General features: G+C 39.1%; 1 protein-coding gene across 2 annotated transcripts in view; it reads right to left on the reverse strand.

Annotated features, from left to right (window-relative positions):
* Positions 1-17,071, reverse strand: part of vps33b (VPS33B late endosome and lysosome associated) — a 39,658-nt gene extending 22,587 nt beyond the window's left edge. The window contains exons 1-8 of one of the 2 annotated variants that reach the window (XM_033643461.2): positions 16,934-17,071; positions 16,529-16,625; positions 11,449-11,529; positions 11,269-11,330; positions 11,117-11,166; positions 4,897-4,964; positions 4,745-4,790; positions 4,559-4,653 (exon numbers count right to left, since the gene is read on the reverse strand). In XM_033643461.2, the coding sequence (XP_033499352.1) occupies positions 4,559-4,653; positions 4,745-4,790; positions 4,897-4,964; positions 11,117-11,166; positions 11,269-11,330; positions 11,449-11,529; positions 16,529-16,624 (498 nt within the window). In that variant the 5' untranslated portion in view covers position 16,625; positions 16,934-17,071. Of the gene's footprint in view, positions 1-4,558; positions 4,654-4,744; positions 4,791-4,896; positions 4,965-11,116; positions 11,167-11,268; positions 11,331-11,448; positions 11,530-16,528; positions 16,649-16,933 lie in introns of those variants that run through there. The other variant, XM_033643470.2, reaches the window with a different exon arrangement.
* Between the last annotated feature and the right edge of the window lie 41 nt (positions 17,072-17,112).

The raw sequence follows: 17,112 nt of genomic DNA on the forward strand, positions 1-17,112 counted from the left end.
TCTCTCTCCCCCTTTCACACTTGGCTGTCCTGTCCATTAAAGGCAAAATGCCCAAAAAATATCTTTAATAAAAAAAAAAAAAAATAGTATTGTACTATTTGGAGAATTAGGTTCCAGAGGTGGCTACATTGGTTTGTTTTTGACTCGTGTGATCTAAACATTTCCAGTAACTTCAGAAAGTCCCCAGAAGTCAAAATTTATTGAAAAATTATATCATAAAACTTCAAATAAACGTCAATGCAGCGCTGCAACCTATAGTCAATTCAGAAGTCCATCACTCTATATTTTCAAGAATATGCAAAATTAATTAATATCGGTATCTTCAAAAGTCTTCATCTAAATGCAACCACAGTTGACACACACATTCTTTGGATACTAGATGTCACATGTTTTAAATGGTGTTCAGATCGGTTTAACGGTTAGCTCACAGTGATATTCATTATCTTGATGTAATTTGTATTGTATGCACAATATTTTCCATGTCATCTAATTTTTAACCAAATGTCACCAACATATTTGACAATATACCCAGAGACGGCTGGTATAAATGGGCTAGCAGGGCTAAGCCCTGCCTATCTTTTACAATAAAGATGAGAAAATTATTAAATTAAAGAAAATATTAGTTACTGAACCTTAGAACTGATTGTTTTTGGTGGAGCCTATAGCAGCAACAGCACTAAAATAGTCACAAAAACGCAGGATTTATCTAAATGGGCTGATTTTTTACAGCCCATACTCCTAGAATCAGCTTCCAATCATTGTTGTCACATTGTGAGTGACAGGTGTTGTGACAAGCCCCCTTGATTTACTGTCCAGTTGGGCTAAATTAATTCAGCCCAGGCCACTGACTTTTGGCCAATGACAGTGCGTGGAAGTACAGTGAGGGCCTGCCTGCTGTTAGTGTAGTGGGAGAGTGAGCATTGAGTCTTGCGAATTGCGACAATGTCGAGCGTTAGCATCATGCTGAACAAGGTGGATTATTTTAAATGTTGTCTATCGAGCAGGACCTCATCCAAAAATCATCGGACTTCAATGACTTGGTGATTAACCTGTTTGCATCCCAGAAAGGCCGTCAATGTGAGCTTCTCTTCACTATAGACTGTCATACACCCAAGTCTTCCAGTCACCATGACACTATTGACACAAAATTTGCTGTCTTAAAAACACAATCATTAAATAACAAAGCACCTCTCATAAATGATTTTATTACTGAGCACAATATTGACTTCTTATGTCTGACTGAAACCTGGCAGCAGCCGAATGAGTATGTAGCCCTTAACCTAGCTAGCTACCCCCCCTGGCTATATGTACATTGACAAGCCATGTACAACTGGGCGGGGTGGTGGTATTGCGGTGCTCCATCGCTCCTCCTATAAGGTTTTAACTGTGCCTGTACAGCAAATGACATCTTTTGAATGTCTTGCTTTAAAATTCACTGGTTCACAGCCCCTGTTACTTTTGCTTTTTTACCGCCCTCCCAGAGCATCCACTGTTTTCATCAGGGAGCTGTCTGAGCTACTCACCTCTGTATGTCTTATGTATCCATCCATTCTACTCCTTGGTGACCTCAACATACATGTTAACTCCACAAAATGTTCATTTGCTGCTGAATTTTTAAACCCGCTCCCCTCACTTGAATTTTCTCAGCATGTTAACTTTCCTACGCACGCTAAAGGTGATATTTTGGATCTCGTCTGTTCCTCTGGCATTTCCCCCTCCAACCTATGTGGCTCTGATTTATCTATATCAGACCACAAAGCTGTCTTCTTCAATGCTAGAATCCCTGCCCCTTCACATCGAATATGCGCCTCTCTCACTATCACTTACCGGAATCTAAAGAACATTAATATACCTGCTGTAAATAACATGCTGGACACTCAACTTTCCATTGACTACAGTAACTCATCACCTGATGAACTTGTCTCCTCGTACAATCGACTCCTTGCTGATTCACTGAATATTTTTGCGCCACTCAAAACACGCTCGGTGTACTTCAAGCACTCTGCTCCATGGTTCACTCCTGAGCTACGTAAAATGAAGGCTGCTGGTCGTCGACTTGAGCGCCTTAGCAAGCTTAATGAACACATCATTGCCTATAAAGAAGCCTTAAACAGAGTTAAGAACACCTACTACTCCAATGTCATGCTGAAAGTCCATGATAACCCCAGAGCCCTTTTTAACACCGCCAATAAGCTACTTCAACCAGCTAATCAGTTTCCTATGTCTCCCTCCACTAAACTGCTGTGATTTTATGGACTTTTTCCAGAATAAAATCTCTTGTATTCATCAGCTTCTACAACACTCAGCTACACAAAATCATCCTATCACCACCCCTCCTCCTACCAATATCAGCTCTTTTTCAGCTTTCTTTCCTGTCACTAAGCACATTGTAATAGAACTTGTTTTATAGTCAAGGTCCACCACTTGCCTACTTGACCCTATGCCCACTCCTCTGATCAAAACCTGTCTGTCTGCTCTCTGTGCCCTGCTGTCACAAATCATTAACACGTCTCTTCTGTCTGGCTGTATTCCCTCTATGTTAAAACTTGCTGCTATCACCCCCATTCTCAAGAAATCTGGCTCAGACAATGATGACCTCAATAACTACAGACCCATCTCCAATCTTCCATTTTTAACCAAACTCCTTGAGCGGATTGTAGTCAGTCAGATCCAGGCCCACATGTCCACCAATGACCATTGCGAAGAGTTTCAATCTGGATTTAGGTCTAGACACAGTACTGAGACAGCTCTCACAAAAGTCACAAATGATCTGCTCCTAGCTGCTGACTCTGGCCATCTCAACATACTGATTCTGTTAGACCTCACTGCTGCTTTTGACACTGTCTGCCATAATCTCCTGCTTCACCAACTACAAACACTTCTTGGTATCACTGGGTCATATCTCACTAACAGAGAACAGTTTGTATCCATAGACAAATTTAGATCCCCCACATCCCCACCCACCCACGGTGTGCCCCAAGGTTCAGTTCTCGGTCCTCTGCTATTCATCATCTATATTCTTCCTCTTGGTCACATCATCCGTCAGCATGGTCTTAATTTTCACTGTTATGCTGACGTCACACAACTCTACATTCATTCCAAGCCATCAGACACACTCCCACCATCCAACCTGATAGACTGCTTAAATGACATAAACACTTGGATGACCTGCAACTACCTCAAACTTAACCAGGATAAATGAGAAGCCATCATCATTGCCTCCCCATCTACACTCCATAAGGTCTCCCACCTCAACTTTAACATCCCTGGGTTCATCACTTCCTCTGTCACTGAAGTCAGAAATCTTGGTGTCATGTTCGACTCCACCCTCTCCTTCGACAGACACATCAAGAACATCACCATAACTGCTTTCTTTCACCTGAAAAACATTTCTCATCTCCGTCCCTCTCTCTCTCCCAATCTGTTGCAGAAACTCTCATCCATTAATTTGTTACATCCCGGTTAGATTATTGCAATTCACTTTTCATTGGTCTACCCACCCACAGGTTAAACATACTTCAGTATGTTCAGAATTCAGCCACCAGACTTCTTTGCCACACACGGCCCTGGGATCACATTTCAACTACTCTTCAACAACTGCATTGCTCCCAATAAAATATCGCATCCATTTCAAACTACTCCTTCTGGTTTTCAAATCTGTCCACGGCTTGGCCCCTCCTTATCTGTCCGGTCTTCTTCCACACACTTCTTCCCGCTCACTCCGTTCCTCAGATACACATCTTCTCGCCATTCCCCCCTCCAGACTCCGCACTATGGGTGGCAGGGCATTCAGTGTTGCTGGCCCCCATCTCTGGAATGCTCTGCCCCTTGTCCTGCGCCAGTGCACTTCCCTGGTTTCTTTTAAATGTCAACTGAAAACGCACCTTTTTAAATTAGCCTTCCCTGTTTTGTAATTTTATTGTTAACTCAGTGTTTTATACTTTTATTTTGTGCTGTTATGTTGTTATCTTGATTGAACACTGTTGATGTTTTATTGTATTTGATTGTAAAGTGTCCTTGGGTGTCAAGAAAGGCGCTTTTAAATAAAATTTATTATTATTATTATTATTATTATTATTAAATAAGGTAGGCCGAAGTCCTAACCTCTTACCAAAGGAGCATTACTCCTTTCCTTTCTTTACCTTTCCTGTCTCCATATATTGCCTACCTCTTTTCCGTAATGAGCATTTTTTTTTCTATATTTATAATTATTACTTACTCTTTTCCATACTGATTTGTAATTCAAATTTTAAACATTAGCTACTTAACAGGTTGGACGCTGATTCTAAGCTGCAACTACCAAGTATTTTCATTAATAAGTAACCTGCCATTATTCTCTTGATTGAAAAGTCAGAAAAATAGTGAAAAGAAAATTGAACTCACAATTTCCTGGAGCCCAAGTTGATATATTTAAATTGCACCAACAGTTCAAAAGTCAAAATATTCAAATATTCAACTATTCACATTATAAAAGATGGAATACTTAAAAGATTAATCACTTATTAAAATGATCAGTTAACTGACTAATCAAGCAATCATTTCTGTGCACATAACTTACCAGGAAGTTGTCTCGAAAGAACTCTGGCAGCTCCATACTGATGATGTCATCGTCAAGTGGAAGGAGATAGAAAGACCACTCATCAGTAGTCACATCTGTGGTAGGACAAAAGCCAGTTTCACACTTCCTCTCACCAACACTGATCTATGTTGCTAAAACAGGAAGTTAGGACGGAGGGATGCTTACCACCAAAGATCCCCTGCTCCTCCATCATCACCTCACATGCATAGAACTAGAGGAAACAGAAGGGTCAGCAGGTTAATATCAACAGCTCCAAACCAAACCAAACCAAAATAAATCAAAGCAAAGCCTATGCACAACAGCAGAGCGGGAAATACCTTCTGAGGGACAAAGATGATTTTGTATCTTCTAAATTTTCCTGCTGCCTTGTCTGCATTGGCCACATCTGGAACAAGGAATATGGAATGAAAAACACCTTAAATTATTTATTATCATTGTATAGTATTCGAGGAATGCAGGAACAATGTTCTAACTGAGGGTGCTTTCACACTAGGCTTGGGCAGTATCACAGTATTATAGTATACCAGGGTATGAAGTAATCCTGACGGTATAATACACACACACTGCACTAGGGATGGGTATCGTTAAGATTTTAACGGTACTACTACTCTTATCGGTACTGCTTATCGATCCGGTATTTTAAAGGTACTCTTATCGATACTTTTTGAGAAAGAAAAAAACAAATCAAGAGCATAAATTGCTTTATTTTCTCAATTCTCATTATGCAACAAAATAGTTTTTTAACAAAACATTTTACTTTTTACAACTTGAAATGTAAAATACATAAAACAATAGTGTTGTCACAGTACCAAAATTGGGACCCACAGTACGATACCAGTGAAAGTATCACGGTTCTGAGTAGTATCACAATACCACAGCAAAGCTTAGGCAGATGTGCCTTTTGTCATGTATTAAAAGATAAATCACTTTTCTATAATACATCAATGATATTTCAATGGAATAAATTACTTATTGACTTATTCATACTTCAAAAACGGTATCAATAAGTGATTAACATAGGGGGGATCAAAATAAAATAAATACATAAAATAAAAATCAACCAGCCACCCTCCTCCCCTGACAAGTAAAGAACAGTCCCTAAAGTGCGCTCAGGTTTGTAGACCGTTACCTGCCACAAAGAGAGAAATGTGAACAGCTCGTTTCTCCTCTGACACGTCACATACCTGTGTGCCGCCACAGCTCGGCTGTTCAGGTATTTCTGGGCAGTCATGACATCAACAAAGAGGAAAATATTGGACCTGGAGCCAGGCTTCTCCGTCGCTGGTAAGCCATTATCTTGCTCTGCGGAACACTATGGCCGCCGTATTTGACAGGAATACATATTCCTGTGGATGGATGTGTCTGTGACCCCTGTTCAACCCACAACCGACAGGATTCGGCTGCTGGTTGAAATCTGTACTCGCACAGTGTGCTCCTGAATGATTTCTTTTACTTGCACAACACTATTTTTAGTCGCAAATGCAGTAAAATGCTCGCACTGTACCGAAAACAAATCACTGTAGCATATATAAACAACTCTAGCCTACAAGTAACAGTATTAGGTATTCTAGGTATGTTAGGTATTCTAGGTAATTTATATGGTGATGTAACATTAATCACTATGGCTAGACCAGAGGGGGGGGAATCCTCGCACCGTACCGAAAACAAATCACTGTAGCATATATAAACAACTCTAGCCTACAAGTTACAATATTAGGTATTCTAGGTATGTTAGGTATTCTAGGTATTTTATATGGTGATGTAACATTAATCACTATGGCTAGACCAGAGGGGGGGAAATCCTCGCACCGTACCGAAAACAAATCACTGTAGCATATATAAACAACTCTAGCCTACAAGTTACAATATTAGGTATTCTAGGTATGTTAGGTATTCTAGGTATTTTATATGGTGATGTAACATTAATCACTATGGCTAGACCAGAGGGGGGGAAATCCCACGCACCCAGCCCAGGCTATAATTATGGTTATATTCATGTATTTAGAAGTATCTGAAAAATACACAAATAAAATCCAAAATCTGAAACCCTATTTAGTAAATAGGGTCACAAAATAGCTAATGGTTATTAACTCCACGTGTTGGCTGCTAGCATAATATTACAAACCTGGACTGGACGTAGATGAACTAGCTGTGCTAGGGCAGTCAAACACTGTACATCTTTCTGTCTGAATATGATGCACTTTCGCAAGGTGTTTTGACAAATTACTAGTGTTGCCGCCCTTACACGCAAAACATTTGTCACACTTGTGACAACGCGCTGTGTCTGCATCAACTCTTGTCATGTAAAGCCACACTTTTGACCGTTTGGCTCTCTCCACCATCGTTATCTATCTAAAGGTAGGCTACGAGCTTGAGTTGGTGTATGTGCTGTCTTGTGTGTGTGTGTGTGTGTGTGTGTGTGTCACTGGAACAACAGCCACGCCCCCCTGCTCTCCACTCACACACAGCAGGCAGCCAGGGTGAGCTTCAGGGAGAATAGCGAAAATTATGATACAATGACGGATAATTGACAGAGTTGGTGAGATAAATGTGCAAGATAAGGTTTACCTTGTTAAAAAAAAAAATGCGACTGCTCCAGTACCGATAGCAGAACCGTTAAGGTCAGAGCTTATCAATACTGCAGTCTTGAAGAATGTAGCCCCGGGGCTCGTTCAATACTTGGGTTCGGTACCCATCCCTACACTGCCAGTCTCTACTGAGGGAACAGGCAGCTGAGCTAAAAGACACAGCGACTCCCTGCCTGAGCAGCATGCGTGTGTCACAGAACCTCGTTCGTTTTTTTCAGCGCCCATCCAGCACACAGGACCATAAATCATAATGTAAATCTGCATTTTCATCTATAAGGCAATTCACCAAAGTCATGAATTACCCAACCACTTTCAGCAATATTTTCGCATGAATTCCAATATACACAAGACAAGCAGGACACCTGCATCTCCCCCACTGCCATACTAGCAGAGGGCAATTCACTATTAAATATAAAGGAATCACATTGTGGAATGAACATCATAATCTTGCTGATATTACTGCCTCCTTGTCTTTATTTAAAAAGAGATTATTGATGAAACTATTTTAACACTATTTTTAATAGTTTACTAGGACTAGTCGATTGTGGTACAATTATCTTGTATAAATTATTTTGTTCTGTTTGATTTTTATTTTTCATTCCTTCTTTCCTATTTCATTTTTGTTTCTCTTATTTAACTTTATTTTATTTATTATTTATTTTCTTGTTACCCAATAAGATGTAAAATATTCATTTTCCTTGACTAAACAAGGTCAATGTGGGGTCAATTTATAAGCCCTCCTTGGGTTTCTGACCTCACCTGCACATTCTGTAACCCACTCTCTATATAGTGATTTGTACTGAAACTATAATTTGTTACTTTTATATAAACAAAAAATGAACAATCTAACTCAGCGAATTAAAGGTTTATTGGTAGTGGACTAACTAACTGTTTGAGTAATAGGAGGAGACGGTTTGGTTGTAGCACCGCACACTTGTACCGTCATTAAACTGTATGACATGGTGACAATTCAGGAAGGTATAAAGGCATGAAAAATTAGATACCGCCAGGGCAGGAATTTCACGAGGGCCACGAGGGCCATAGCTCTCGTAACACAGTAATAACAGTAAGCTCCGCCATTATCGGCGTTACTTTTTAAAGTTTCGGTTTCATCATCATTCTGTAGCCTCTCTCCTGCTCTCTGCATGTCATCCCTCACAGCGCGCACACACACACAGACACACAAACCGCAGCGCAGATGAAGACAATATAACTTCAAGATTACTCTAGTTAACGACAGCTACACTTGTTACTGTGAGTAAGTGCAATAAAACCTCTGCCAGCCAAGCCAATACTTTATCAATACATGTGATCAGCATGTAGAAAGCCATTTTTCAATCTGCTCTGTCCGCAGTCTCTCATTCACCGCTATTATGATTTATGATCGCGGTCGACACAAGCACATCGCGCTCGCAGTGCTAACAGCAAAGTGTTAAAGACAAACTAAAATGAAAGCTGTCTGTATGTAGGCTAACACTTTATCTGAAGATGTACCTGAGGCAGCTGACCTGCACACAGTGAGTGTCCTCAGTAGAGGAGGGACAGAGAGCAGGATGAATGACTGACACTGATGTGATCAGATGAATATTTATATTCCAGTGAGATATTATTGGGTTTTAAATAGTGACTTTGTTGTTGTAAACATGACTGTTGCTGCCATGGACTGTATAAAACTATATTCTGTGTAACTGACCTGTAAAGAAAGCATCAGGAGGTGAGGTGTGTGCATGTGTATGTGTGGAGGAGAGGAGAGAGGGAGATGCTGGAGGAGAGATAGTGGGTGTTATTAGATACTGTTAATGTCACTTATTATGCTTCTGTGCAGTATAAATATATATATGTATGCAAAAAAAAAAGTGGATCGGTTGCTTGCTGCTAAAAATGTGGCCCATCGACATGATCTGGTTTTGAAATGCGGCCCAGTTGAAATAGTAACTGAATAGCCCTGCTGTAGTTTGTCTGTTAGCTATCTAACAACACATCAAAAATAGGCTAATTGTAAGCCAGTCTTGTTCAGTGAATCAGTTTATCATGTACACTCAAAAAATATTTAGGCCTAATATTTAAGATTGTTTGCTTATAAATACATGAACCTGGTTGTTCTATATTTAAAACACATTGGGTTTATTAGTGCTATTAAATAAATCACATTATTACTTATTATACTCATTATTATTACTTGAGCTTGTTTTATTTATTCATTTCACAGATAGTTATACATCCTTAGTCCTTAAATTAAATTCATTATGGATGTGGACTTAAAATCATTGTTTTATTGTATGGCCTTGCTGCCCTGGCTTTTGGCCTTTGTGCCCTCAAAAAATTGACAACGCGAAAGGCCAAGTGGCCTTGCCCCTAAAATGACGAAATTCCAGGCCTGGATACCGCCCAAGACTATTTCATACCCAACCCATTTGGTTCAGTTAAAACAAACTCAGGTCTGTCTGCCAGCTTGGTGCAGTTCATTCAGGCTGCTGTGAAACAAGGTTATTATTGTCAGCTAAAACTCAACTAAAAACTAAAACTAGGTGTAAAAAAACATTTAGTTAACTGACACAAAAATAAAAAACAGAAAAAAGAAAAAAAAAACATAACTAACTGCAACAATATTGTGTAAACTAACTTAAGATAAAATTTAAAAAAAAAAAAATACAGGATATGTCTTTTAGTTTTAGTCCGTCAATCTGGCCAAATTTGGCAACACAACAAGAAAGAGAAGGCATTGGTGTGTGTGTTGATTGAGACTGGAATGTCTACATGACTGTAAGTCAACTTCCTTCACAAAGTGTTATGTTTGTTATGTAATACCTTCTCTGAACTTCTAATGTAAATCTTGCCCTTGACAAAATATTCCCAGGTAATAATAATGATTAAAAGGAAAACTAAAACTAATACTTAAAATAATAAAAACTAAACTAAAACTAAACATTTTTATATAATAAAATCTAAAATTAAATAAGCACACCCACTCTGGAAACTAACTGAAACTAAACTAAATTAAAACAAAATAAAAACTAATGAAAAATACAAAAAATAAAATAAGCTGTCAATCAAACCATGGTACAGATCAAACAACCAAAACAACAAGGCCTAATATTTACAAAAGATTTCACGTTCATCTCGCAAATGTTATCATTTAGACATTAAATTAAAACATGCTTGCAACGGCTGCCTTTTGTGAGGATAAATGACTAAGTTACATAAGCTAACTCTAGCGTGTCCGCACTGTAGACTGTCCATGTACTGCACTGCCCTGGTGGTCGAATACTGCATCTTTTGTTCTGTCAGTATCACGTTATTAACAATCATTTTTTTGACATTTGTGAACCGATGCAGAATCGCATTGTGATGCATTGCATCTAAGAATCAATGTGAAGCACTGTTTTTTCTAGTCTGGCTTCAGCTTTATCTGTGAAGCGGAAACAGACAATTTCTCCCACCCCCCTTTGCATTTCCAGTTGGTACTACTGTTGGTGCAAAGACAACCAGGCTGCTTTCTATTTTCTTTAGAGACTAGCAACTACTTATAACATAGGACACACACTACATTTTGTTTTCCACAATTACTTTGGTTGTTCCACTGTCCGTCATTTCTGCTACTGGGGATAGTAACTGCAAGGAACTTAAACTGATTTTCTTTGGTAACTGAGGATGGTACCCATAGCTGGTGGGGAAAAGAAAGCACTATCCTCCTCCTGGTTGAAACACTTCCTCTGTGCCTAAAATCAAGCCTTCTTTTTCATGGAAGATTGTACCCATTGGCAGACAGAATTGCGCAGTGAAAGCGACGCTTAGGAAGGAAGGAAACCAATCTAAATGCCAGTGGTGTCATTATTCCATGGCCATTACACTGTGCAATCAACATTTCCCCCATAATGATAAGTTAAAGCAGAAAACTTGTCTATTTCCACTTTAAACAATAACTGTTGATCCAGCCAGCTCTACTCACCACATATCCATTTGACAGTTTGTATTCTTGGCCGTATCAGAAAACAGAGCCTAGAAGAGAGTAACGTCACAATGCCAGGCAGTCACATCATATGTGTGTGTTTGTGTGTGTGTATAAAATAATGACAGGAAGACAGAGGGCGCAGGACTCACTGATCTGACGTGCTGATAATAGGTTTGTATTCCACTTTGTAGAGTTTGTCGACTTCATGTTGCTGTGAAAAAAGAAAAAAGGAAAAAAAAGAGGACAAAAGTTTTGGAAAAAGATACTGGAATAATTCCAAGCATGTTTTAATGTCAGGAGTCAGAGGAGTAACATCTGATAAGATTGACCTTTAGTGTTGATACATTAGCAATACGATCAAGCGGGCTCATCAAGTCTGCCTCAATGAAGAGGTCCTTCTTCCCCGGCAGCTGTGTGACAAAGACAGGAAGATGGAAGAAATGCTTGCTGTTGTTCACAACACAGACGTGATTCTCTGCCTATTAAAATGAACTATTTGGCAAAATTGCAGAGTAAAAACTTGTTAGCAACTTATTGTTGGTTTTAGTGTTTCCATTGGATTTATTGACAATAAGGCACTCTAACATTTTTTTTAAAAACTCAAAGCTAAATATTTCTCTCCTGTCCAGCACCTTTTGTGACATCACAGATAGGGTGTGTATAGAAGTGCAATGTTTGCTTTGCAACAGCTGCTTTGTAATTGCACCCAGCAATACTTGGAGAATTGTATTTTCAGTTAACATCCTCTAACAAAAACATTAACAGAAGAGTTTCTCCCCGCAGCAGGCCGTCACTCTGACAAACCGATAGCATCAGTCATACACTGTCAATAACTCTGTAACACATAACATCCACTGTACTTCACTCTGCCTGGAAATAATAGATTTTTACAGTTTAAACACAGTGTTTATTAACATGTAAATACCGTCACTGTCAATATGAATGTAAGAATACTGTATATATACTGTACTGCCAAATCCAACAACCTCATGTACATACAGCAACCTTTTACATTAATGACTCTATATCTGTTCCAGCACCATTTGAACTCTGCAGCATTACACTACTGCCTTATAGGGTTGGGCAATAATACAGTAATAAGGTATCCCGCGGTATCTAAAAATAGCAACGGTATCAGTTTCATTACCGTCATTAAAAAAATCTGCTGCCCATATAGACCTATAGGGGCCTGATATAATATTAAATATAATTTATTTAATGCCTAAATAATGAGTGTTTGTCCAGCACCTATGTATGTGTGGTTGAGTTTCAATTTAATACTAATTACAATTTAAAACTAACAGTAGGCTATAATGTTTCTCTTATAACTGCCCTTAACTGTTGTCGGGAGATGACATTTGATAAAGTGTTTGGATGTGACATCGTCACATGACAGCTCAGACGTGAGAAAGAGAAGAAAAGATGGCAAGCCACACATCAAGCCAGTTGGTTGCAAAATAAACACAACTTTACAACTTCTGCAAACAGCAGCAGCAGCAGGTCCAGTGGCCATCAGAGTGGAGGAGGGAGAAGCGCAACCCGAACCACCCAAAAACAGATGACTTTGGGCAGTCTCCTTCAAAGAAAAGCCGATGTGGTGGCAGGTCCGTACCATACAGGAGCGAGCAGGAGCAGAGCCTGTTATTCAGGGAGACGAAGATCCCCTTCTCTGGTGGAAATGTGATGGAGCCAGGCGTTTTCCTCTGATGTCGAGGGTTGCCCAAAAGTACCTGTGCATTTGTGCCACAAGCTCTCCATCAGAGCGGGTGTTTAGCACCATGGCCAAAGTTGTCAATCCACTATGTGCCCTGCTCCAGCTGGAAAAAGTAAACCTTGAAAACCTTGAATAGTTTTGAAGCATAGGATGCTGTTATAGTTATCATTATAGTTTGTTTATTTGTCATTTTCAATGAGGAGTAGCCTGTTCTGACGGACAGAAAGGTTGGGACTTGGAGAGGGTGAAGTTTTCAAACTAAAGGTAGATTCAAAAAAATAAACTAATGAACAGTATTTCCCGTTGATAGGATTATATAAGCCCATTTTCAGTTATGCCTTGTTTTTTAACAATTTGTTGTTATTTCATTCTGTTTGGTTGACTGCTGCATTTGCACTTTTTTAAATATTTGTTAATAAAAGTTGTTAATGTTGTATATGCTTTGTTGTTATTTTTCAGTATTCTTAGGCCTATGTAATGTTTGCTATTCTGTTTCTGATCAGTATAAGCACAAGCAGACATTTTGGCGACTCCCTCTGAGCCCTTCAAAGTGATTTTTAATTAGTCACGATAATACCGTATACCCCGGGAAAATGTGGGGAAGGTTTAACGGTAACAAAATTTGTATACCGGCCAACTCTACTGCCTTACTGTCTACAAATTTCATTGGGATGTTTTTCTGTACACTCAACAAAAATGTAATTGCAACACATTGTTTTTCTCCAATTTTTCACAGGTTTAAGTTAAAGATCTAAGAATTTGTTATGTACACCAAACACTTATTTGTCTCAAATTTTGGTGGTGAAGTTGTTAAAATCTACATAAGTGGGCACTTCTCCTTTCCCAAGATAATCCATCCACCTGACAGGTGTGACATATTAAGATGCTAATTAAATAGCATCATTACAACACAGGTGTGCCAACACAATAAATAAAAGGGACACTCTAAAATGTGCAGTTTGATCACACAACACAATGCCACAGATCTTGCAAGTTTTGAGGGAGCATGCCATTGGCATGCTAACTGCAGGAATGTCCACCAGAGCTGTTGTTTATGAACTCTATGTTTAGATTTATATCTATATAGATTTTGTACTTTTTACTGCACTACACTTATTTGACAGTTTTTAGTTACTTTGAAGATTTAGATAAGTAATATAAATCATCACCAACTAATGTATTATTATAGATGAAATTGAGCTCCACCTTTACCACCTGCAACACTCAAGTGATGAACACAATAATGCATCACTAATTAGAATTCAGTAATATATATTATTCCAAAACATGATATTCTGCATAACACCATGTCCTAACTGGATGCGAGGCAAGTGATCAGCAACTAAATCAGTTTGATTGCATTGTTTTCTGTTGGACTGCCCTAACTGCCCACAAGCGAGACGACTCACCGCAGTGTGCCGTTTTGAGCTGAACTTGTGAAACACCCCGCTCCCGTTTTTATTCTGTCGCTTGTGTGTGTCACAATGGATGAGGAACAGCTGATTCATGAGGTTTAAATGAGGAATTACCTACAGGATCCCATCTTATTTCACTACAATAATCTACCTAAGTTAGCATCTGGCTGGAGGGAGATGTACATTTTTGGTAAGAATTGTGTGGGATGTTAGCAAGCTGGCTTGTATTACAAAGTTTAGATGATGGTTTGATATAGCATGGTATCTACAACAATAACTATAAGTTACCTGCTATAGTAGTGTTGTGAATATGAACAATAAGGAAACATACTCACCCATCTTTCAAGTAAATCTGGGACCTCAGCTGCTAGGTAAGTGGTTTGTTTGAGATAACTTTAGTAGTTTTGAACCTGCACCCTAATTTCCCATGTTTTTGTGTCTAAGTGACTAAAAGAAACAACTTTTTTTTTTAAATTGGTCCAGTATTGAGTGAGAACGCTGCAGCTGTAAATGGTAAACAGACTGCATTTGTATATAGTGCCCCTCTCGTCTTTCAACCACTCAAAGCACTTTTACACTATGTCACATTCACCCATTCAAACACACACTGGTGGCCGAGGCTACCATACCCTGTGCCACCTGCTACCCAGTAAGCACTCACACACAGTTACACACCAATGGAACAGCCATCGGGAGTATTTTGGGGTTCAGTAGGTGTTTCTCAGTGTCAAGGAAGGATCCTCAAACAGCCAAATTTGAAGGACGTTACATCATCAAACCCCGCCGAAGGACTGTGCCAATGTCAAGGATCCTTCCGAGTTTCACGAAGGACTGAGTCGTTCTTTCAGAGAAATTCTAAGGATGCATGTGTGGATCCTCTGCAGGTATAAAATCCCCACAATGCTTTGCACAGTACACTATTTGCTGGAAGTGAGGGTGGGGCCTCTTCAATGAAATCGCTGTTCCCTTGAGTCACTTAGACACAAATGTTGGGAAAAAGAGTCCAGGTTGAAAAATACCTAAGTTATCCTATTAGTATATTGATATCAACACTAGTGTACTTTTACTTAACACCAATCCAGAGTGTCTGTGTTTGAGGACCTCACTAGAGACTTCTTTCTCCAGAGTTAGACGCAGCACTTTTGATTTTGAATGCAGGACTTAAACCTGTAATAAAGTATTTCTACATTGTGGTATTACAACTTCACTGAAGTAAAAAGTCTGAATACTTCTTTACCCACTGTATACTTTTTTATATAACACTATATTCATACAGTTATACAGTGCTGCATACTATCAGTTAAATGTTAACCTTGTTCAGCTTTGTTGTTCTTAGGCAATATATATTTGATTGTTTCATAATATCACACCTCTCTGTTTACTGAGTGCTGTTCTTATATAGGCTCCTTCAGTGATAGACTGATTCACCCAAAGTGTGTGAAGGAACGCTATCGCAGGTCCTTCCTGCCTGCTGCTGTCAGGCTACATAACCAGCACTGCTCACAATAAACTGCACTATGGACACTTTATAAACACCACTATAAGCATTGCTGTCCCCCCTTGTTGTTGTTTATTTGCACTAAATATGTTCATTTTAATCCATTGCTCACTTTTTATCCACTGTTCATTATTATTTTTGTTATTATTATTATTATTATCATTATTATTATTATTATTATTTATTGCTGTTTCTTGTATTTTTTGTACTTTTTTGCATGCCTAGTTTTTGAAGTTTTTAAATATTTAAATCTTTAATCTGACTCTTTTCCCTTGACTGCTGTAACACTGGAATTTCTCAATTGTGGGATCAGTAAAGATGTATCTTATCTTATTGATTGAGTACCCCCATCTTGATTTTCCAATTGAGACATTGTTCTTTGTATAGAGGAGGTTATTTGAGTTTTTTCCATCTGTACTATGACTGTTTGACTCTGATTAAGATTCAGTGTGTGTTGAAACTTTGTTGTATTGAATCATCTAAGTGAACTATGTGCTCCAATCTTTAATTTGGGTGCACCATGCAGTCCTTGTGAAGTGACCCACCGACCTCTGCTTGTGGAGCGGCTGAAGCGCAAGAGATTCCTTCAGCTTTGTTGTTCTTGTTTTTAGCTGTTTTGTCAATGCCAAAGTATGCACATTGAGAACAATAAAAAACAGCATCAAATTGTTCATGTAACGTTACACACTAACTGGGCTAATAAAATAGATTCCGATTCTAATTAGTGGTGGTATAGTGTGCAGCTGCAGCCTAAAACTGTACATGCTGTGACTTGTTTGTACCTGTTCCAGCAGGTAGATGAGCTGATCTCTGGCCAGCCTCTTGAGCAGAGAGAAGTCAGGAAGCTCTGGGGAATCTCTCCTGCCACTATGAGCCATGCTGGGCCACGACAATGGCGACAAGACAATTATCACTCATCCACTGCACAGATGAAACAATACTACTATAACGCTAACGTTACTATTTCAGAAACCGAACACGTCATGACAGAAAGGCTACAAGCAACAGAAACACACAGAAATAAAAACTATGTGCTGTGGTTGATCTACCAGCTAGGTTAGCTTGTAGGCTAAAAACACACCTTTCACAACACACCATTTTAAAGACTAGCGTCAAAATGCCAAGCGCTGAATAGATATAATTTCACAAACACATTTAGTAAACAACAGAACTCAAGCAGGGAATACCTGTCAGAACATCGGCAAAAGGGCGTTTCGCTGATAATTAAACCAAACTCCTTCCTTCCGTACCAAGAAAAAGCGGAATTGATCCCATCATACTCATCCGCTGTTTCCCCCCGGACACAAGAGCAAACGGACTGTGTTGAGCGTAGCGTAGACGAGCGCCGTTGAAGTCACTTGACCCC

Source organism: Epinephelus lanceolatus, chromosome 2 (genome assembly GCF_041903045.1).
Source record: "Epinephelus lanceolatus isolate andai-2023 chromosome 2, ASM4190304v1, whole genome shotgun sequence".
In the NCBI taxonomy this organism is placed as follows: Eukaryota; Metazoa; Chordata; class Actinopteri; order Perciformes; family Serranidae; genus Epinephelus; species Epinephelus lanceolatus.